Here is a 22,389-nt window from a genome sequence, read left to right as displayed (position 1 = left end):
ACCCATTCTTTTAGTTCAGCAGCCATATCTTATATTACTTTTGGTTTCCTCAAAAAGTCTAATAAAATCTTCACATAACAAGTATTGAAACTCACACATTGAATGAAAACCACTGCCCTGTAAGAACGTAAGTTTTACACTCATAATATTTTATGAAATTGTTTTAAAAGATTTTGTGGGCTGTTATAAGTACATGATGAACCAGAAAGTTTGGAGAATTATACTCCCATCCCAGGTCAGCTATATTATTCCTGATTTTCTTCATTTATTCAATAAGAATAAAATATTTGCCTACACTGTGCTTTTTATTCTAGGTAAAATTTTTTTCAGTTAAGCACTTAAAGATGACAGTTCACATGTCTAGAGTTGAAGGTGCAAGAATTAGGTTCTGAGAACTATAAATTGTATTTGAGCAATTCTGCAATATCTGTGCGGAAGCATTCCTTTTTAATTCTAGAACGTGGATGAAGACACAAACCACATCATTTGAAACTAGAAACTTGTCTTAGAAAAGCATACAACATCTTTTAAATGTGAAAGGATATTAAATTCATCACTGAAGTTTAACCTTATAGATTTCCATATAACTACAAAATTTGGAACAAAAATAATTGTTTTCTCACTACCTTTCCATACCTCTATATCTATGTGTCTGTACAGGCCCAGGTGTTTTTCTCTTCCCTTTTCTCTTTCCCTTTCCAACAACATTTTTGTCACTCGTCCATCACAATTGGTCAAAGAATGAAGTGTTATATCTCTGTCATAAACCACCACCATCAGCTGAAGAATGAAGCCTTATATCCTGTTGTAGCAGTTTGATACTGTTTATAAATTCCAAAAGTAGATATTGGATTATATTTGTGAACTGGTTTGTTTCTCTGGGCATGCTAGATTGTATTGAACTCAGAGGTTTCACTTTTACTTGATTGAGTTGTTATTAGGGCTTTGATTAGATAACTAAACAGTGGAATAGTTAGTTGGAGTTTTGATGCAGAGCCTGGGGAAATAAAGACACACAGAAGGAGGACACAAGGGGGTTTTGGATGCTGAAGCCCTGGGAAATAAATATAAAGGAGAAGAACACAGAGGAATAGAAACAGCTCCACAGACAAGGCAGAGGCCCAGGAAGAGAAAACCTGATAGAAGCTGACCTTGTGGAGAAAACAACAGCTGAGTTCAGAGAGGAATGAGCCCGGCGGGAGAGACAAGACTTATCCCAGCCTACTGCTGATATTGGAAGAAGCTGGTACCACAGAGACTTAAGAGGAAGAGGGAGGCTGAACCCTCGTAGACGTTGGCAGCCATCTCGCTCCAACACGTGGCAAAAGACTTTGGTGAGGGAAGAAACTTACGTCTGGTAACTGTAAGCTTCTATCCCAAATAAATACCCTTTATAAAAGCCAACCGATTCTTTATATGTTGCTTCAGCACCCCTTTGCCTGACTAATACACCTGTCATAAATCATAAGACTTTCTGGGATGGTTAACCCAACTGGGCACCCACACATTGGAAGCACATTGGTCTAAATATGTATAAAATGCAACATCAAGCACTTGTCATTTTAATTCCAATTATACAAATAGATAATTGTAATTCCAAAGGCAAACTGTCAAAGTATGTTCAACTCCATACCTCCCCTATACTCTTCTTTTCTATATTTCCTCCCACTTGTTCTTGAGTCCCTTCCATAGGGTGGGTAGATTATGAAGTACTGAAAAGACCAAGATATGCAAGATGTTCTCTACCAACAAGTATATCAACCTAATGAGGACTTTTAATCTTTAAAGAGTTGATTGTGAAAATTGTGTATGTAGGTAGCTAGAAAAGGAAAGCAGGACCCATCTTCTTCTTTCTTAGTGATGAAAAATCATAGGCTATGGATTCATGAACATCATACCTCAAATCATAGCTCTACCATTTACTACAATGCAACCTTGGGCAACAGGTTTAATGTAAATCTGCCTCCATTTTCCCATGTGAAAATGGAATGCTGTGACATAATGTGGATACTTCCATTACATTATCACCCACAGAGCAACTACTTAGTAAATGCTATTATTATTATAATTACTATTACTGCTAATATTTCTTAGTTAATATTGCAAAACCAATATTAAGGAATATTGCAAAACCTTAAGTTCCAAAAATCTTGTTTGGAACTTTGGTTTCAAGTCAAACAAAGAGAATAGATTTAGCAGAAACTAATTGATTAATCCACTGAACAAATATTTATTAATTACCTACTAATTATCAAGAACGTTGTTACTGGGGAAAGGATGGACAAAATCTAAAAGCTCTTCTTGTGGACCTTTCAGCCATCTGCTACAAAAAAAATTTAGATTTTCTCTAATGATTATAATGAAAGGGAATGGAGAAGAAGTTAAGATGACTGTTTCAAAACTTTTGCTCTTGCATGGACTGTGAAAGCTTTTAAAGGATGGGAGTAAGAATAGTTAGACATAAGCAATTCCTGTGTGTGTGTGCCAGCTGGGTCCACAATACTGGATAGTCTTTAACCCATTACAGGATAAAATATTTCTTTATTTGGCCATTTGTGTTAGGGACAGACAAAAACTGGGGGAGGTAGGGAAGAGAATGAGGTCCCAGTAAAATAGCCATGTGGAAATGTCTAATACAAGGTAGGAGATGTGAATTTAGACCCCAAGGGCTGTTCCTGACTGGAAATATAGAATTCAGAGACATCAGTGTATAGTCACTGAAACCCTGACTGGAGTACAGACACATTTTCAGAGAAAGTAATAAAGGGTGTGAAAAACCCTGCTCTCTAGGAAATGACACTTAAGGGATAATTATGAGACTGAGAACCTCTAGCATGGGAAGTGGGAAGAAAAAGAGGTTAAGTTTGTGTATAAAAGTCAAGGGAGAAGATCGTTTTAAGAAAGAAAAATTGGACTAGAGAATCAAATACTTCAGAGAAAGAGGCCTTAGCCATTAGATGTTATTGATAAGGAAACAACTTTTTTTTTTAAAGATTTATTTATTTATTTATTTCTCTCCCCTCCCCGCCCCGCCCTGGTTGTCTGTTCTCTGTGTCTATTTGCTGCGTCTTCTTCTTTGTCCACTTCTGTTGTTGTCAGCAGCATGGGAATCTATGTTTCTCTTTGTTGCATCATCTTGTGTGAGCTCGCCGTGTGTGCGGCGCCATTCCTGGGCAGGCTGCACTTTCTTTCACGATGGGCGGCTCTCCTTACGGGGCGCACTCCTTGCACATGGGGCTCCCCTACGTGTGGGACACCCCTGCATGGCAGGGCACTCCTTGTGCGCATCAGCACTTTGCTTGGGCCAGCTCCACACGGGTCAATGAGGCCCGGGGTTTGAACCGTGGACCTCCTATGTGGTAGAGAGACGCCCTAACCACTGGGCCAAGTCTGCCGCCGGAAACAACTTCTGAGAAACCTAACTCTTCCATGAATATTAGCCCTTGGTCTGAAATAACGTTTGGGGCTACATTAATTTCTTTAGGCCATTTTTCAACTCTAGCTGTACATTAAAATCACTTGGGGAGTGCTTGCTTCGGCAGCACATATACAAAAATTGTAACAATACAGAGAAGATTAGCATGGCCCCTGAGCAAGGATGGCATGCAAATTCATGAAGCATTCCATACTAGAAAGAAAAAAAAAAAAAATCAGGGAGCAGATGTGACTCAAGCAATTGGGCACTTGCCTCCCCATGGGAGGTCACAAGCTTGGTTCCTGGTGTCTCCTGAAGAGGATGAATAGATGCAACAACCAGCAGACATGGCAACCAATGGACACTGCAACGAGCAGAAACTGCAACCACTGGAAAAAGTAGACCCTGCAACTACTACAACAAGCAGACACTGCAACCACCACAACCAGCAGGTTCCACAAGCACCACAATCAGCAGACACCACAACCAGCAGATGCTGCAACCAGTAGACAACACAACCAGCAGTCATCACAACTAGCAGGGAGCAGAAGTGGCTCAAACAGTTGGGCATTCCCCTCCCACATGGAAGGCCCAGGTTTGATTCCTGGTGCCTCCTAAAGATGAGCTTATGCAATGAGCTGACAGACAAGGTAGCCATGTCAGGGGTGGGGTGGGGTGGGGGAAGGGAATAAAAATAGTTCTTTAAAAATCACGTGGGGAGCTTTAAAAATATATACCATTTTCAGTTTCCCTCCAGAACAATTAAATAAAAAGTCAGTTTAGAATCACTGATTTACACCAACAGAATATTAGCAAATTGGATCATAAAAGAGTGTAAAAAATATGGGAAGTTATTTATCCCAGAAAGACGTCACTTCTTCATTTCAAAAAGTAATAATCGGAATATGTGATCACTTAGATATGAAAGTGATTAGCAGAATGACTAACATAAAATAAATGTTCAATACATTTTGAACCATTTTCTTCTGAAAATGTCAGTTTAAATTCTTAAACTGCCAGTTTAGTATCAGGGAATTTAGGCTCTGGAATTATCTGGAATTATCTGGATCTCCTCTTTATTCTTTTTCATTTAACCCTTAGAAGTACATTTCTTAACAAATCAATGATCTGGGTTCCATGCAAAGTACATTGGTAAAGCCTTACTCTAAAATGGATTTCAATTTGGAGTAATAATAGCTAAATTGTTTCAGTGCTCACTGAGCATCAGGGATTTTTATCAGCACTTTATTCTAACAATTCCATGAGAGAGGTTCTGTTACTACCCTCATTTTACAGATCAGGCATCTCCTGTAAAAGCTTAGGTTCTAATCACCCTACTCTATGGCTGTACGCAGGGGATACATAGGCAGACATGGAAATTCCAACCTTTACCTGCGAGCACATCCTCCAGGTAGACAGGCATGTGCTCTGCTACACCAGAAGGAAGTCATGTTGTTCTTTGTACTTTCATGAGAATCTGAGGTTAGCAAATCTGGGCCTTCTGCCCAGTGGTCTGATATTTCGAGTCTTTGATCACTCTGTTTTCTGAAGTATTTAATTGAAATAATTAAAATAAGCATGGAACAGGACTTCTCTTAAGGTTTCCCAATATGTGCTCCCTCTTGAATTGAGTCAAAATAAATCAACATGATAATTACATTTCGTTTTTAAAAATGGGCTAGGTTTTTAAGTGTAAAAAGTATCCCTTCCTCTACTTTTCCATTGTGAGTGAAGAGATTTTTAGTAGTGAGATTATTGAACATACAACTCTAAATATAATATATGAACAAGGTATCTTATATATGCACTGCCATCTTAACAGAAATTAATTCAAATTTCTTAATATGAGTCAGATTTCCATTTTTTTCCCTGAAAAAGCAAAACTAAGCTTCCTTTCAGAGCTGAAAACATATCCTGTTTGTTATATTAATTATTTGAAAAGATTTATTTAAGTTAGAGTGGAAAATTGGTCAGTATATGTTATTTTATCCTTTACTAAGTATGTATATATTTTATACATTACATTTATATAGTATGTGTGTCAGAACTTGTGTTTGCTTCAGCCACTTCTATTTTGTATTCTTCTTAAATGTGTTATCTGCTGACTTACCATAGACATAAAAATAACTGGTTGGAATATCATAAAATAGTCATCATATAAACGAATCTAAATCTACAAAAGAACTGAAAACAGAACCAGTGAAAATAGATCAAAACACTGAGGGGAAAAATGAAAATTGGAAGGAGCCAGCCTCAGTTTTAAAAGGCTTGGCATACTGACAACTGAGCATATAAGATTTAAAGAAATAGAAATAAAATCTATTTCCGTATTTGTTAGATCAAATGAAAATTCTGTTATGCTATTGCATTAAAAGCAATTTCCTGGAGAAAACAAGTCCTCAACTTAAATTTAAATCACATTTGGAATTTTCACATTATCTTTTCATTTTGAAAAATTCAGAAAGTAACTCACATAAAGTAAGTATGCCATCTAAACTGTAATTTCCATGCTTCTCTCTCTATCATGGAATATCTGAATTACTTTGCTAATTTATAACAGTGCTATCCACCTCTTGTATGCAAAAAGAAGAAAAAATAGTCACTCCTACATGTGCCTAACCCAACAGTTCAAGTTAATTAGACTATAATGTGCACATTTTGAGTTATACAATATTTTTCATAATAATTATATGCTATGGAGACATCTATTAAAAGCCTAAAGTGATCATTTAAATGCAAAATCCCTGATAGAACTCCATTATATTTTTCATACTAAATTAACATTACAGGCTTCTAATGGATGCTTTAATTAGGCATTGATGTTATCAGCAATATTTGGCAAAATAAAATCTGTCACTGTGAAATATTCATTAAGTTCAATTTCTGTCAGTCAATATTAAGTGTTTTCTGAACCTTGTGATTTAAGCAAAAAGCTAAAAGCTAAGGGAGAAAAGAAAAATCCCTAGACAAACCTCCTTCTTATATTAGGTGTCTTGTATGTCATAATTGCCAAACAACTGGTTTCTTTTTAGTCATTGACGCTCAGAGGCAAGAGGCACTCCATTAGAAAGTTCCTAAGGCTCCGTGGAATGAAAAGCAAAAGGTTGACGCTAATTTAAATACACACTCTTCAGGGAGCGACCCAAATGAAATGTGTAGCAGTGCATATTTGTATGGGCCTCTGAAGAATTCCCCAGTCAGTGGGGGACAAAGGGAGATCTTCAGAAAGGGTCACGGAGCCAGTGAGACGCTGAGACTGAAAACCAATACACAAAGGGCTGAGCGGGGCAGGAGGCGAACAGTCACGGACCAAGGCTGAGCAAGGCTTGGAAATAAAGCCGAGCTACTCACCGGTGATTTTCCCATTGGCTTCCAAGGGAGGCTGCCAGCTCACAATGACAGCACGAGGTTTTCCTTCGCGAGTAATGACTGTCAGATCCTTGGGAGCTGAGGTCGGGGCTGCAAGACGAGACAGAGACAAGGCCTTGTCATTGGAACTGACGGAAAACAGACATCTGTGGGAATTTTAATCATGATGTTGACACTCAAAATCTATCAGGACATGTATTTATTTAACCATTTACAATTTACAACAGAGAAGAGACTATATGTGAATACAGAAAGTACAACTGGTATTTTCAAGCGGCTTCTACATTAAAAGTATGAGAATCTTTATATGAATAATGAAATGTGTATATATTCAGTGAGATTGATGGCTACATCTCCCCAAAAAACAAATTTTGTTATAACTGTAGAATGTATAAGTGAAAATGTCAACTAATTCTATACTGCCTTAAAAACTAAAAAAAATTAAAAAAAGAGTATAATAGGTTAAAATATCTTGCTTAAGTAGCCCGCTAGTTGTCTCCTAAAAATAAAGGAGCCAAATAATCCACAAGGTCTTAGTATCATCCTGCAATGAAATCAGTTGGGTTTTAAACCATGCCTTTCTTAGAGCAACTTTTCCCACATGTTGTACTCAATGAAATTTTGAATATCCTTTAAAGGTGGCAAAATTCTCCCAGTCTACTATCCATAATCTCCTTTAGTTATCCTTTGTTTGACATAAGGCAGTTTCAGAACATTCCTGGGCTTCATGGTTGGGTTCTGGAATAATTTCCTCATCTTTACGTAGGAACCCTTAGGTATCATAAAGTAGGTAGAACTTGCTCATAATTGTGAACTCATCCTCACTCTCACACTTTCTTTGGCTCTTCTGTTAATCTATTGTGCAGAACCTGAGTATTATCATCACTTTATTTCTAGTTTCTCTTCCTGCATAGTGTTCCAATATGGGGTAAATAAAACAGACATCTCCCATACCATTCTATTTCCACAGCCCTCATTTTCAAAGCAATTAAAATTCCAGGTGAACAAAAACTGTATTGATACATTTTGTAACAGTACAATTTTGTGGTAACTGTGATATTGTCAAAGATAATATATTACAGTTTTCATACAAATAAAGGAGGATAGAGATTAAGGCAGAGGAGGAGGAGGAGAAGCAAAAGTAGGAAGAAGAGAAAGAAGAGGAAACATAGATCAAGTGTCACTAATACCTGAATAAAGAGACTACACAAATATGGGCTACTGAAGTGAATGAAAACCCCAGTTTGGGGGCATTCTTGCAAGAAAAGCATATTTGTTGTAACAAGATAACAGACAAGGAAATGCTATTTTAAAGAAGGGTTATTCACTTAAAGAGTTAATTCAAGGTATTTTCTAGACCACAGAAAGAAAGGTAAGTATGGTAACAAAGTGACAGATTATTATACCAAGCATAAAAAATAATTTTCAGATTATGGGAGTAATTAAAAGATCTGCCTTTTTAACTTTGGAATAGTCTGTTTTTTATTAACTGTGTTAAAATCCAAATTGATGTTTATTTAGAAAACAGTCAAATGATGATGACTAGATTGCTTCACTGAATCTGTTATTCAAAAAAAAAAGATAAAATGATTCTTCAGCTTTAGCTATCAAATTATATTTAAAAACACTTTTAAAAAATATAATTAATCTATTTAATGTGCTGTGTAAGTTATTTTTCCTCCATCCATGTGAATGCTGGTGAATAAATGCTCATGAGAATTAATAGCTTAAATGTTTGTCCTTTAGCTGTACATTCTTCCCTAATATTTTGAAAAATATGGACTCAACAATTTCAATGTTTCTTACTAAGTCCAGCAGATTGCCAGTAGCCTGCTCCTCTCCCAACTCGGGGCTGCTGGCCTGACCTTTTAGAAATGTATCGTGATACATCTAGGTTTGAAATTATTCATCGACTACTCTTCATCTTTGGGTTAAAGGTAAATAATAATAATAAATACCTAAATACCATACCCTCCAGTATCTAGATTCTCCTTACTTATACAACCACATTTCTCCTTGTTGCCCCATGAACACTACCCAAGGCACTCTGAACTCTCTATAAGCAGCCCTTGAACATATCAGCTCTTGAAACTGCTTGTGTGTTTTTGTCTGTGCTGCCCACTCCCTTTTCCCCCGGCAGGAAGGGGATATGGTGACTCGTACAAGCTATAGCTCAAACATCACCTCCTCTGTGAAACTGCCTCATTTCTCCAGGCAGAATTATGTGCTTCAATCCATTTGCTCTGATTTCAATTTGTCTAAAATTCTGTGTTTGTAGTTCTCATGTGACTTTTGGATTTGGGGAAATTTTTTTAAAAATGTGGTTTGGTGTTTTTCTTCAACCTTGAATTATACTTCTCTCAAAGATATAGACCGTATTCTATTTACTGTTTATGCCAAGGGCCAATCTGACAGCCTGACAATTATAAATGAACATTGTTGGAAATCCATAATTAATATCTCAGTCCACTGGATAAAGCCCTGCCCTCTGGGTTCTCTGGTTCTCAAGCAACTTTTCCCACACTTGAATTTCCTCATTAAATGCATGAATGGAAGGTGATTTGAAAGGTGTGAAAGGTTTCCAACTATGGCATTCACAGTGGGCAGGTTGGTTACATTGCCCAGCATCCCATTCCATCCTCCATTTTTTAAAGAGACCCTTAGCTTTTGTACTTAGAGAACGAGCTCTCCTCTGTTTCATATGGGCTTGGTAGTATCATCAGCTGGGAATTTTATGGTCTTCGCTCCACTCTCTTGAGCATTTGGTTCAAGAAATGTCAATCAGATTCCCTTTCCTGGAAAACTGAATCTTGATACAAGGAAGGGAAACATATGCAGTCAAATCACTGCAATGGCAGAACCTAGAAGAGTCGGTTCCAGTAGTTTTATTTCTAAAAAGTCTGGGAGAATGCTGGTGCCTGTCCTATTATAAGGACTGATTATTTGAATTTATTTTCAATTCCATGAGCTGCACAGTGTCTTTCTGGTTATTTTTATTTTACTTAAGTTAACAAGAATAAAGTGAAGGATTCATCACATAGGCAAAATGAAATATTTTATTTCAATAATTTGCCAAGCACTCTTGTTTTTATCATGAGCAATTTCAGCACAAATGCATAAAAATGCAACCCCTGACAGTCTTTATGTTATTGCAGAATTAGAAGCAAACCGTAAGAGTTATTCCAATCACTTCATTTCCTCCTCACAGTTATAAAATCTGCAGCTACTTGTGAATTACTTCTTGCTTCTCATCATCACCCAGGGATCTCATCCACATGCTATTTACACCTTTGTCCAGATCATTATCTGATTTGACAATCACCCTTTCTACAAAAGACATTTCTAACTGTTATATATTTTTATCAGCCATGGGTCTCACCATTGGTTTCCCTACAAGGCTAGGCATTTGATGAGAAATCAATAGGGTGCATTTATCAAGTCAGGCGTTGGTGTGCATTTTATGATTATGAAAGTGAAAAATGAATGAATGTGTTTGCTTTAAGAGGAAATTATGACTCTTTCTATTTCACTCAGGGAAGATCAAATTTCTTACTATTTTCATCTCCTTTCAAATACAAAGAAAGAGAAGGGCCTTTCTTCTCCTGTGGTACCTAATTCATTCAGGTGTTCTCATTCTTCCTAAGAAGTTGTGAACATTGGCATCCAGGGCAGAATCCTGGAAGGGAGAGTTAATATATGTAAAACATGCAGAGGAGAAGAAGAGGATGTTGGAATTAAATTGGGTCAACAGAAAACTTCTTATAAAAAGAAGTACCTACAAAAATGTGAAAATATTCTCATTCTCTCTCATGGCTAAAGTAAGCACCAGACATAAAAATGAGAACTGCCATGCCATGGGAAAATTTTTAAGGAAAAGTGAAAATCAACTTACCTAGAGAGAAATGTAACTTTTTTAAAATTTGAAAATCTCTAATGTAGCTTACCCCCAGATACGATTTTTAATACCACAAACCAGTTAAGGAACATGTTAAAGCCTGTACTCCTTCCATGTTGGACTTCTGTGAAGCATAAAAGCCAAGTACTCCGTAACACTACTAATGTTGTAAATGCTGTGCTTATGAGCCTCAGTGAATGTGACTAGCAAAATTGACAGTGACTACCATTACCCCCAGATTTAAACTATTTCAAATTGCATGAGGGTTTTTCACTGTATTGCCCTATTTCCAATGGGTAAGCATGACTATCTGAAACCTTTCCCCATTTCCAAATGAGGTTATTTAAATCCATGAGATTACAGTTGTATTTAATTTCTTCAAAATAGCAAATGCCTACCATGACTATTCAAAGAGAAAACTTTTTTTGGACAGAATTCAATAGAACGATTTCTGGCTTTGTTTACATGTATTCAAAAGAGGATTTTATTCAGATAACCTGAGTTAATGCTCTCAAGAAGACGCTTATTAATGGTGCAATGAGATTATTTAATCCATTGGAGACTCATTTTCTTCTTTTCTAGGATGGGGAGAATACTATGACATATAAAACTGCTATGAACAGATAAAGTATAAAATATTTTATGTAAGGACAAGGTATGTATATATTCCAACTTCCACAGAATGTAGGAAACACTTTTAGCAAATTTCAAAGGTAGGGATTTCAAAGCTAATGTTTCATCACATACCTGCTTCATATGTGGTAGCATGTGCAGTCATGCTCCATGTACTTGACCTTCTGTTTTTTGTTACCATGACTGAGAACTCATACATGGTATTTGGTTTGAGCCCCGTTGCAGTGTAACTCAGAGATGTTGTATCTTCTGACTGTATCAGTGGGAAAAAAGCAGAGAGAGGGGAAAAAAACAAACAAACTCCATTAACTTGGTTAATCAAGACAACTATCAAATAAGTCCATTTAAAAAAGCCTTCTATTTCCAAAGAGCAGGAAAGCTAGGAGGCAGGTCAGAATTTACTTCAGGTCTCCCAGTTTATGCTGGCTGATTTTACATCCAAAACATGACTAGTAAAATGAGGTGCTGTGTTGTTTCAAAGGGGCAGCTAGCTAATACTTTTTCCCAAGTGAAAGAATAACCACAGGGACAGCACAAATCCCCCTTCCTTCTGTGAACTCCATTTTTGTGGCTGTGTGGACTGACTTTAACTTAAATTTATTTATAACAACCAACACCTTTTCCTGTTTTAATATTAATATATTTTTACATTGGATTTCATTATTATTTCCCACTGGATCTTTGGTAAGAAAGTTAATTTATTAGTATTTTACTGCTTATCCTGATTTTAAAAAGGCTTGGAGGTACAAACTTTCATTGATTCTGGAATCTATTTTGCTATTATAAAAAATGGGGCAAAAGCAATATTCTGCCATGGTTTTTGTTCTCAGTGTGCACTTCGTGCTAAACTTTTAACTATGGTCGTTGGAGCAATTGACAAGGAAAGGGATAACATTACATTGGTGTGCAGAGTACTGGTAGTGTTATGTAAATAATCTGAACCCATTATTTGTCTTTCAAACAACAGGTTAAAAACATTTTAGTAGAAAGCGTATTATCTGTCTTTATTCCTTGCTCAAAAGATCTAAATATCTGTAAAGAAAAAAATAAAAAATAAAAACGACACTGTCTCCCATGTTAATGCATATTTTCCATATAATCACACAAACTTGACAGTGGCTATGCGTTTCATAAATATCAACTTAGGCTCGGTTTTTAGAACTTGATATTGCTCCAGAGTTAAATATTTACTTTTATTTTTATATTTATTACATGCATTATCTATGTCTAGAAAGTCAACAAAAGTTCTTTTTTACTCACCTATGTCATACTTATTTCCTCCTTGACTACACTAGTGTGGTCTATCTTTTTTATTCTACTATGAATCCTTCTTAGATTATAGCTAAAATCCTATATTTCATTATAACAGCAAATAAATATTTAACTGCACTAATAACATTTTGATGATGTTACTGTTCATTCTATTAAAGTGATGGCCTCATAAATATCTATCAGAAGCTCTTCTTAAAACAGAGTTATAAAAATGTATGTCCTAAATAAATGTAAAAGTACTTTGTGTAATCAGAGAGATGGAATCCCATCAAATAAATCCCAGAGGGGAATGGGCAGCTAGAAACTCGTATGCTGATATATAAATTCCAATTTTGGCCTCCATCACTGTCATTTAATACCATTCTTTAAGCCTTAGAAATGAAAATAGGGGGACAAATGTGACAACAAAAAATACGTCAGGTTGAGGGAAGACCCACCCCTTGATAAAACCAGTCTCTTTGAACACAGACACCAGTGGCACATGAAAGACCACTAAGCAATACTGTCCTTGTTTGTGTTCTTTAAAAAGCATCAAATTACTGAATTTTCTCCAGAGCCTTATGGAAGGTTACTGCTCATCATAAATCATTAAACCTAGAAATATTTGGAAAATCATAGCTGATTATTTTTGTAAGCATAGAACACCCAGTTAGTACTCCTCTGAGACTCGGTTTCTTCATCTTAAAATGGGGATAACAGCAAGAGCAACCTAATGCCATTATTTAAGGAGTGAAATAAGTCAAGTGAAACATAGTGCCCAGCCCAGAGTAAGTATTAAATAAATGTTAGCTACAACTTGTTACACATTGCCTCATGTTACAGATACTTTTAGATATGTGTTTGAGTCCCTATTCAGTTGTAAGCATCTTGAGGCTGAGTCTTGTACAACTTTGGATCCTTTGTAATATCTAAGCTGTATCTGCTAAACACTAGTCAATAGCCAATAAATGTGTTTTGAATGGACAAATGGAAAAACCTCATATGACTAAACATGTCAATAGCAAGGAAATGATAGAAAATTCCTCCATTTGATATGGCAAGTCAATACTGAAAATATGAGAGTCTAACTTGTTGGGACTAACTGAAGTAGAAGGTTCCACTTATGGGTGGAGCACTGGATGATCCCATCTGGTCACCTGCGTTCCAGATCTAGCTTAATGGGAATTTTTTGTATGGCTATGCGACATACCTAAGTCTTTATAAAGATGCACACATACACACACACGCATACACTTAATGTGGGTATGAATATCCCCATCAAATAGATGAGGAAAATGAGAATGAGCAAGTTTAGTGACATGAAAGGGCTATTGCAAAGCCAACTCCTGAGCCCAGATCATCTGATACCATATATGCTTTGTTCCCCTATCTTGTGTATACCCTGCCTACCTCATGAAGCTGTGGTGGGAAGTGACATGAAATAATAGATAAGGCAGTGATTTGAAAAGTACAAATTGAAAAACCATAGGATCTATAACTAATATTTATAAAATTTAAAGTTATTGTTTCTCTTTTCAGCAGATCAGATACTTCTAATCCTTCTTTTCAGAGTATGGAATAGAGAGTGTGTGTGGGGAAGGGGGGATGATGTTCTAGTAACTGAAAGCCTTAAGTCAGGGAAAATGAAAAGGAGGGGAAGAGTTTAAAATCATTTTTCTATTTTCATACCAGTCCACTAAAATAATCAGCTGCTGCCTACAGAGGATAGTTTTGGGGTAGGACCTTACCTTATAGACAGTGTTTGTGGGACTCAATAATTCTGTGTCTGCTATGCTAACCACTCAACTGAAGTACCATTCTACAGAAAACAATCATTGTCCTTCAGAACATTTCATATTCTGCCAAGTAGCCAAGGCCATTCTGTACAATGTCTATACCTAAAAATTCAGGAATTATGGGCATAACATTTTTTAAAGTGGGGAAAATAGTCTTTTTAAAGTAAACTTAGAATTGTGCAATCTATATAGAGAATTTTTGATGTTCTCATATGTCTCATTGATTGTCTTATCTGATAATGTTATCTTTATTTATAGTTGTGCTGAGTCTTAAATTTTATACATTAAGGAGATGGATAGGGTACTCATAACATATCTAATATCAATGATACTATTTCGACTTGCCTGGAGAGTTTTTCTAAGTACTTGACCTAAAAGGACAACTATACCAAATGATTCTCTTTTTTAAAAATATGATTTCAACTAAAAACTGATTTATGATGAAATGTGAATTGTATGCAATTTAAAAGTTGAAAGAGACTAGATGCACACCTAGTATGGATACAAGAAAAAAGAGGTAGACTTACAGAATTATGGGTGGGATTTTGTTATGTCTCTAAGGTCTTCGGAGTCAAAATTCCCAAAGGGTGTTTGTAAACACTCCCCATCCTCCCCATCCCCACAAAATCACCACTGGCTTAAGGTTGGATTAAGCAAGATGGGAGGATGAAGAAGCTGTGGTGCCAGGACTGAACCATTCGATTTCTTGGTTGTTGAGTGATGTTCATGCTTTCATTTTCAAAGCTGCCTTCTTTACCCCCAGTCATACTTTTGTGAAACTTTGTTTTAAATGTGTTTTTTTATATTATATCACTCGAATAATTTATGAGTTTTTCTAGTATGATTGTGGCATTGAGTGCTCATTCTAAAATTACATGCAATATGTTACGTAACAACAATGCAACCATGTTTTCTTTCTAAATAAACTGCCTCTATGATGCAGCGCAGTTCTCGATACATAGTAGGTGCTTGATGATTACTTGTTGATCTTTCCATTTGGTCTACAGTTGTGTATTTTTTGAACATACTAACATTGTGGCAGGCTTATGAGGTGATACGATTATTTCAGTATGTAATTATTTGTTAGGCTTGCCGAGGCTGGCTAGTAGAGATTTGAAAGTGGAAATGAGAGTGTGCAAATATGCATCCCTTGGGAGCTCTTCAGGAGATTTCAGATGACCCAGTGATGGGGAAAGGAAGAAGGGACTGTTCTGATTCATATTAGCTAAAGTGGAGTATGGATTGTGTGGGATTTTTTCTTTGTTTGTTTTACCACAGGAGTGTTTAAAGTCTTAACAAGGAAGGAGATATTAATGGCTTAGAGTATTTCTAAGGATGCTATAGATTTTTAAAAATTATCCTAAAATCTTTTATTCACAGTTACATTCTCTGTAAGATGAGTCTCTGTGATGTTAACAGAACTGCCTTTGGCATCCATCTAGTTTCCAAATGAAAAGAAAGATACTAAAATCCATCCAAACATTAAGGTGGAGTCCTGCTATTTTCAGAAGAAACTGGCATTCCCTTGCACAGAATCAAATTATTTATACAAACCGAGCATCTGGTAGAAATCAAATAATGTTTTGCCGCTCTTGATGTTTTCCTGGCTTGCCTTAGAATTGTTCCCTACGACACACTTATTTCTGTGCTAATTTTAGATATTGAGTTATTAAAAATGCTTTGTTTTCTCATTTAGTGTCTCTGCAGCAAAATGACTCATGACAGTCCAGGAAGCATTTTAAACAAGGCATCAGACAAATGACAGTTCATCTTAAATTGCATGCTACCAGTTAGAACTTCACCTTGTATTTCGCACTTGCAGAAAAGCTGGTCTTCCACCGGACAGTGTAAAGTCGTACCTCAGACGTTTTTTGGTTCTTAGGGACAGAGTTGTCTGCCCAGCTGACCCTCACAGCATCGTGGGTGAGAGCCACAGCCTGTACACCTACTGGTGGGAGCATGGGGGTGGAGAGATCTGGGACCGAGGTGGGAAAATCATCAAGCAAAGGATAATAATCAACTGGGTCAGTGGGATCTGGGTTAAAACCCCACCACATGAAACAAATAAAGAAATACACAAATAAAAGTTAAAAAATAAATATCAGTGGTAACACATCACAATGAGTTAAGTGCATGGCAATAATGATGAAAGGGAACATGAGAAGAACAGAAAAAAATGCAATTAATTCAATCGGAAAACACATTAGAAATAATATTTCTATATTTTAAAATAACTAAATATTTTCTATAATTTACTTATTCCTTATAGTGGTTTAATCAATATGGCTGTCAGTTATCTATTTCTTCTTGAAGTGTACATTATCTCTTAAAAGACCTAGTGCAGAATTGAGCAGTTTCATAACTACACAGATAACTTAAGAAAAAAAGTATTTGGGAGATGTTTGATTTATTTCCACCTGCAAAGGAAATATGCGCCTACATTAAACTTGTTTTGTTTTCCTCCTCTCTGTATAACTTGATCTGGTTTCTTTAATGCTTGCATTGCTGTTAGTTTATGTTTGCATAAATATCCTTAGGCATGAAACAAACAAACAATGAAGAACAAAGCACCTTGAGGTTGAGAGCAACCTGTCAATGGCTGGAATTCCACAAAGCTAGAGTGACAAAATCCACTTGGTTCAACTAAATACTTGATAATTAGGTTTCAGGTAGCACCTGGTGGAATAGGTTTTCTTCCTCTAAACTTAGAGGAAGTTTAGACATGTCTACTTTTACCCACGTTCACACGGAGTAGTTAGCTAAGGCTTTAGACTTTTAAGACTTTCCTGTATTCTACATTCCTTGCTCTGAAATTTTTAAAAAAATTCATAAAAAAATATAAAGTGAAGATGCTTTATATTATTGAATGAGGGGCAGAATTAACTACCTACAAACTGATCAAGCTTGCAGTAAGGTGAACATATCTTTGGTTCCTAACATAAGCAAAATCTGCATTATGACACATGCATTTTTACAAAATCCTATAGAAAAATCATCTGCTCATTTTCATGCTGGGAGTATCTGGATTGGAGAAGCTTACTTTGTGGCCCTAGTAATAGTCCAATGTTGAGCATTTATTTTATACTGAAGACATTTGACTTTGTAATTTTAAGCTTTACATTTTGTAATGGGTATTCACGCTAATGAAAACTGAGGGGGTAACAACACAGCTCTCAGACTGTGTATATATGACGACATTTGGGGAGAGGAGACCCACTAGTGTGTAGGGTGTCGGCAGCCATGTACAGAGGTTACTTTTTTTAAACTGCTTAGTTCAAAGCGGAGCAACTGCTGGTTGGTCTGGCTGATTACTTCACTTCGCCCTTTGCCTTTCAAATGCCCATCATCTATTCATCACTCTGTTTTCCAATGAATTATTTAACAGTTTACTGGGCTGTGGTCTTTGGAGCAAAAAAAATAAAACCCCAAAACAAAAACAGAACAAAAGGAAAGGAAAAAAAAATAGGGAGAGGAAGAAAAATGTGTGTTTAAAATTTAATGACAGAGCCCAGGCTCTTTCTATTTCCTTTGATGCCTCTTTTTATTAAGGGCTCCTTTAAACCCACATGGATTTATGGAATGATGAAGGGGGAGCTGAAGGCACTGCAGCCTCCTGGAGGAATCCAGTCATTCATCAGGTGGGTGTATCTGGGGAAGATGTTTTTGCCAAACTGAAGCAGTTACTGCCTCATGTTACTGTTTCTGTTCCCAGATGATGTTCCAAAAAGTGGCCATTACACAGGCAGGAAGAGCACTGTAAGCTACAAATTCTGCTCTGATCCCCCTTACATAAGCGGGTTATTCTATTTGTTGACTCTGTTTAACCCAGGTTTGCTGGTAAATGTACATCAGCTGCATAGTCTCCCAAACTACCTATATAAGGTTTCAAGAGTAAATTTTCTACTTCAAGAGAGGATGATTCACAATCATATTGACGGATTTTAGAACAATGTATTTTTTTCATGACTTGTTTTTACTTTTTTGAAGTCAGTTCCACAAGGCCTACTCTCAAATTTCCAGCAATACTGTTTGCTAACATCTACCTATGGAGTTATATAATTCAGACACTTCTATATTTGCCTATTTTAGGGAAGACTTTTTTTAAAGACAGGATTTATCATTCTACTCATACTTCCTTTAGCACTGTGCTAGTATGATAGCCACTTGCTAGAGAGACTATTTATATTTAAATTAATTAAAATGAAATAAAATTTTAAAAATCCAGTTCTTCTGTCACATTGGCTGATATCAAATACTCATGGCCTGCTGTAATGGATAGCACAGATATGTAATATTTCCATCAAAGCAGAAAGTTCTATTGGGCAGCACAGCTCTAAATACGTATGTGCTACATTTATTGCTAACTGTCTTTTTCTTTCAGCTCAGAAACTGTTTGAATAGTTGCAATCATTTGTGGCTAAGCAACTTTCTTAAAGTTATTTTTTTGTTTTTTGTTTTTAAAATTATTTCCTCCTTCTGGGTGCTTTATATGCTATTGATCTATAGTTACTACATTTAAAAAATAAGTAAATAAGGTTAAATATAGGCTTAAAATGTTGCTAAAAAGAGAAACCTGTTCAACGCCTAACATGCTCTGTTAAAAGCCCATGATCTGTTAATATACTAAACTTCAACTGGGCTGTAAAAATATCAACACAACTTTACATCTGGGTTTTACTTCATTAGAACATTGATAAACAGTTGAGTATAAACAATACACATCCTTATTTCCTGGCCCTTTTTCCCTGTCTCAGGTTCAAAATATCTTGTTTTTAAAAAAGCAATAGAAGTCTCCAGGGCAGGAATGAAGCTTGTAACTCAATTGACCTGTTGAAACTTTTGGCAGCTCTAACTTGATATGCTCAGTAGGACTTAAGGCTCCAGAGCACAGCAACATATATGCATGTTTTTTCATGTATGTTTGCACGGTTTAATGCATTTATTGCCTCTGATGTACTTTTTATTTACGTCAAGCTGGACTTTTTTTTCCAAAACTGCTCATGGGAATAGTTTATAGAGGCTCTAAGAACAGAAAATGTCTTCTATTGCTGGAGTTTCTACCAGAACGTTAACCTTAGAATCTGTTTATTTGTCATTTGTTCTCTGTGATGTACACAAACACAATAACATAATTCTGTCACATCCTAGAAAAGTGGGTTTTTTTCCCCCCGCTTTGGAAAGGCCTGGTTTTATTCATTCCTTTTCAACACGTCATTGGTTTTTCTTATTTATTGTCTCCTCACACAATTTCCAAATTTTTATATCATTTCATTTCTTAGCTCCATTAGGATTAGAGTCATATCAGGAAAAATTTGTCTTACGGATCACTGGCATTTTAGAAACCAGTCTGGGAATACCATATGCTGAGGATAAACTAATGACTGCAAATGCCAAGGGAAAAGAAGTTAATACCACAAAGTGTTCTTTCTGAGCAACTGACTTTCAGCTTATCTGAATATAACTTTCTCTACTACTACTACCTTCTGTAAAAAAACAAACTGATTTTTATTTGTCACCTGTTACCCTTCCTTTTGCACTTTAGTTTGGTGAGTTGGAGGTAACAAAGACTGGCCGTGGAAAAATCCTGTGGCCTCAGACAAGATCAAAGTTACCACATCAATAAGTAGGCCCTCATCGTTTTTATCATGGCAGCAAAGGGATAGCTTATTAAATAAAACCAATCAGAAACATCGATTCAGTCAAGTGATCCACCAACTCTCAAATCACCTCCCTGCAAGCAGAGTAAGAGAAGTGAAAGCCTCAGATACCACTCATGTCATCTCATGGTTTACATCCTGGGCCTCTATTTGCTTCATCTCTTGTATTTGGAGACATATTTGATAGTAAATACTCTTTATGGTAATACTTCTTACCCTTTTAGGGAGTCTTGAACCCTTTTGATGATCTAATGAAAGCTATTACTCTTTCCAAAGGTAAATGTATATATTGACGTGTATCCCAAATTCTACATTCCTCTTTAGAAAGACCATGAGCCTTTAAATCAATGGCCAAAGTCTCAAGGACACTCTAGAATAGCAACTTTGCCTTTGAAGAAAATCTGGTTGAAATCATGAAAATGATGCTATCCTTTGGAAACCATCAGATGGAGTCACATAACAACTGTGTAGTCTCAAGATAGTTTATGAATGGAGCTTACAGAGTTTTGGAGCAAACTATACAAAGTTCATGTCAAGTTGGGCAACAGTAGGAGCCACAGGATCCCACAGTTTATTTTACACCATTTATTCTTACTTGTCAGGACTTCTTACTTAGGCATAAGGTACCTTTTCATGTTCTCTGGTTCCCACTATCAAATCCTGCTCTTATATTCTTTATTCTCATTAAGGTGAAAGTAGCAGGTTGTGGGTTTGGTGAGGGGTCGAGATCAAAGTATTCATTAAAGAGATGGAACTCTTGGTTTTGACTTTCAAATTTCAGATGTAAGTCTGATCGCCATGGAACTTTCCAGTGACCCTGAATAGTCCCCCACAGAAGTGTTACTTATTCTATTTTAGAGTAAGATCCACCTTGCTAACAAAGAGCCTCCATGAGTGCCTTTAATCTCACCTTCTTAGTCATCCCTTTCTCAGTTTCTTGCGCCCTTGTCCTCTAGTGTGGGGCCTGTAGGCACAGTCCAACTCATCCAAATCAAATAGGAATTCCTAAAGGGGATAAGCCAATCCCCTTAATGCACAGAAGCTCTGAGCATGTCTGGGATGACCTTAAGGCCCACCTCAGGAAGAAGCCCCCTGTGTGACCCAGCCAAGTCTGCTGCAGCACAGGGAACCAGTCCATCCTTCTCATCTTGGCCTGAAGGACCCTTTGCAGAGAAGCAACTGTGCATTGGCACACTCGTGAGCCCTGGGCAGAGTGCCTTCTGCCCACATTTCATCTGAGACAAGCTGCTCAAGAGAGCACCCAAAATGTGAAATGACCAGGAAAAGGGAGAATGAAAACCCCATATTCTTCAAGTCCACGTGCTAATTTATAGATCAAATTCTTCCCACTTAATTCTTAAAAGCAAAAAAATTAAACATATATTTCTCTCTGTGTGTAACTACATTTTTTGGTTTTTAATTTTTTAAATTTTATTTTGCTTTAGTTTGTTTTCTTTCTGCACCACAACTCAAATCCACTGATAACCTTGTCACCAGAGGATTAACAATTCTGACTTACCTGTTATAGATCTAGTGGTGGCACTTTCATAAAGAGGAACTCCTTCTCCTGCATTGTTAAAGGCTTTTAGGGAGATTACATAATGGGAACTTGACTCTGGAGAAAAAGCACAAACAAAACGAACATGTTGGTTTATTCAGTGTACTGAAATATTCAGGGTAAACATTTGCCTGAAAACAAATTTAATATAATCTGTTGAGTAAACTGCTGTTTAAAAATGAATGAGTTGGTTTCTGGGAAGAAGGTGGCAGTAGTGGCATCATTTTTGCAGCTTCCTGAATCCTCACCCAAAAAGAAGCTGAGCAACTAGATAGTTAAACCAAAAGCAATTGGAGGACAGTTACAACACAACTAGATGACAGGGTAGGCCCCTGAGCCCTAAATTGGGGTGCAGACAAACCACCAATAGCACCACCAATAGCCTTAGGACTTGCCTGTTACTTGCATCTGTGTAACAGAAATTCCAGGGAAGCAACAAACCCAAAAGCAGGACAACACTGAAATTACCTGCAAGAACTGGTGAAAAGCATGAAAGACCAATGTGAGAACAGCAATTGGAAATTCCCAAGACTGACCTGCAATGTGTCCCTTCTAGGACAAGGCCCCGTGCTGGGGAGAAACTAGTGGGAGAAGATTTTAAATTGGAGCAAGACAGAAGAAATTGAAATGAGGGAAGACGAGATGCTGAGAAAAGTAGGAGCAAAGACTAGCCAAGAAACTCAGAAAGCAGGTTGTGATCATTTTTTTTTAGTGTATGTCAAGAGTTGACAAACTTTTCCTGTAAAGGGCTGGTATAGTAAATACATTAGTTTTCCAAGTCACATAGTCTCTGTCATACAATCTTATCTCTTTGT

At 36.7% G+C, this 22,389-nt stretch overlaps 1 protein-coding gene and 1 non-coding gene across 7 annotated transcripts in view; one reads left to right on the top strand and one right to left on the bottom strand.

Moving 5' to 3' along the window:
- DCC (DCC netrin 1 receptor) overlaps positions 1–22,389 on the bottom strand; it is a 1,130,593-nt gene that overhangs the window by 110,437 nt on the left and 997,767 nt on the right. For 3 of the 6 annotated variants that reach the window (XM_058277746.1, XM_058277747.2, XM_058277749.2), the window contains exons 16-19: positions 21,536–21,631; positions 16,162–16,334; positions 11,427–11,565; positions 6,767–6,874 (exon numbers count right to left, since the gene is read on the bottom strand). In XM_058277746.1, coding sequence (XP_058133729.1) covers positions 6,767–6,874; positions 11,427–11,565; positions 16,162–16,334; positions 21,536–21,631 — 516 coding nt within the window. Of the gene's footprint in view, positions 1–6,766; positions 6,875–11,426; positions 11,566–16,161; positions 16,395–21,535; positions 21,632–22,389 lie in introns of all 6 variants that reach the window. The other 3 variants (XM_058277743.2, XM_058277744.2, XM_058277745.2) reach the window with 1 other exon arrangement.
- Positions 3,527–3,633, top strand: LOC111764467 (U6 spliceosomal RNA). Its single transcript, XR_002797062.1, has one exon. It is a non-coding gene; the product is annotated as a U6 spliceosomal RNA (small nuclear RNA).

This window comes from Dasypus novemcinctus, chromosome 16 (genome assembly GCF_030445035.2).
Source record: "Dasypus novemcinctus isolate mDasNov1 chromosome 16, mDasNov1.1.hap2, whole genome shotgun sequence".
NCBI lineage: Eukaryota > Metazoa > Chordata > Mammalia > Cingulata > Dasypodidae > Dasypus > Dasypus novemcinctus.
Note: the sequence above shows the minus strand (reverse complement) of the source record. Positions and strands in the feature narration are given on the sequence as shown.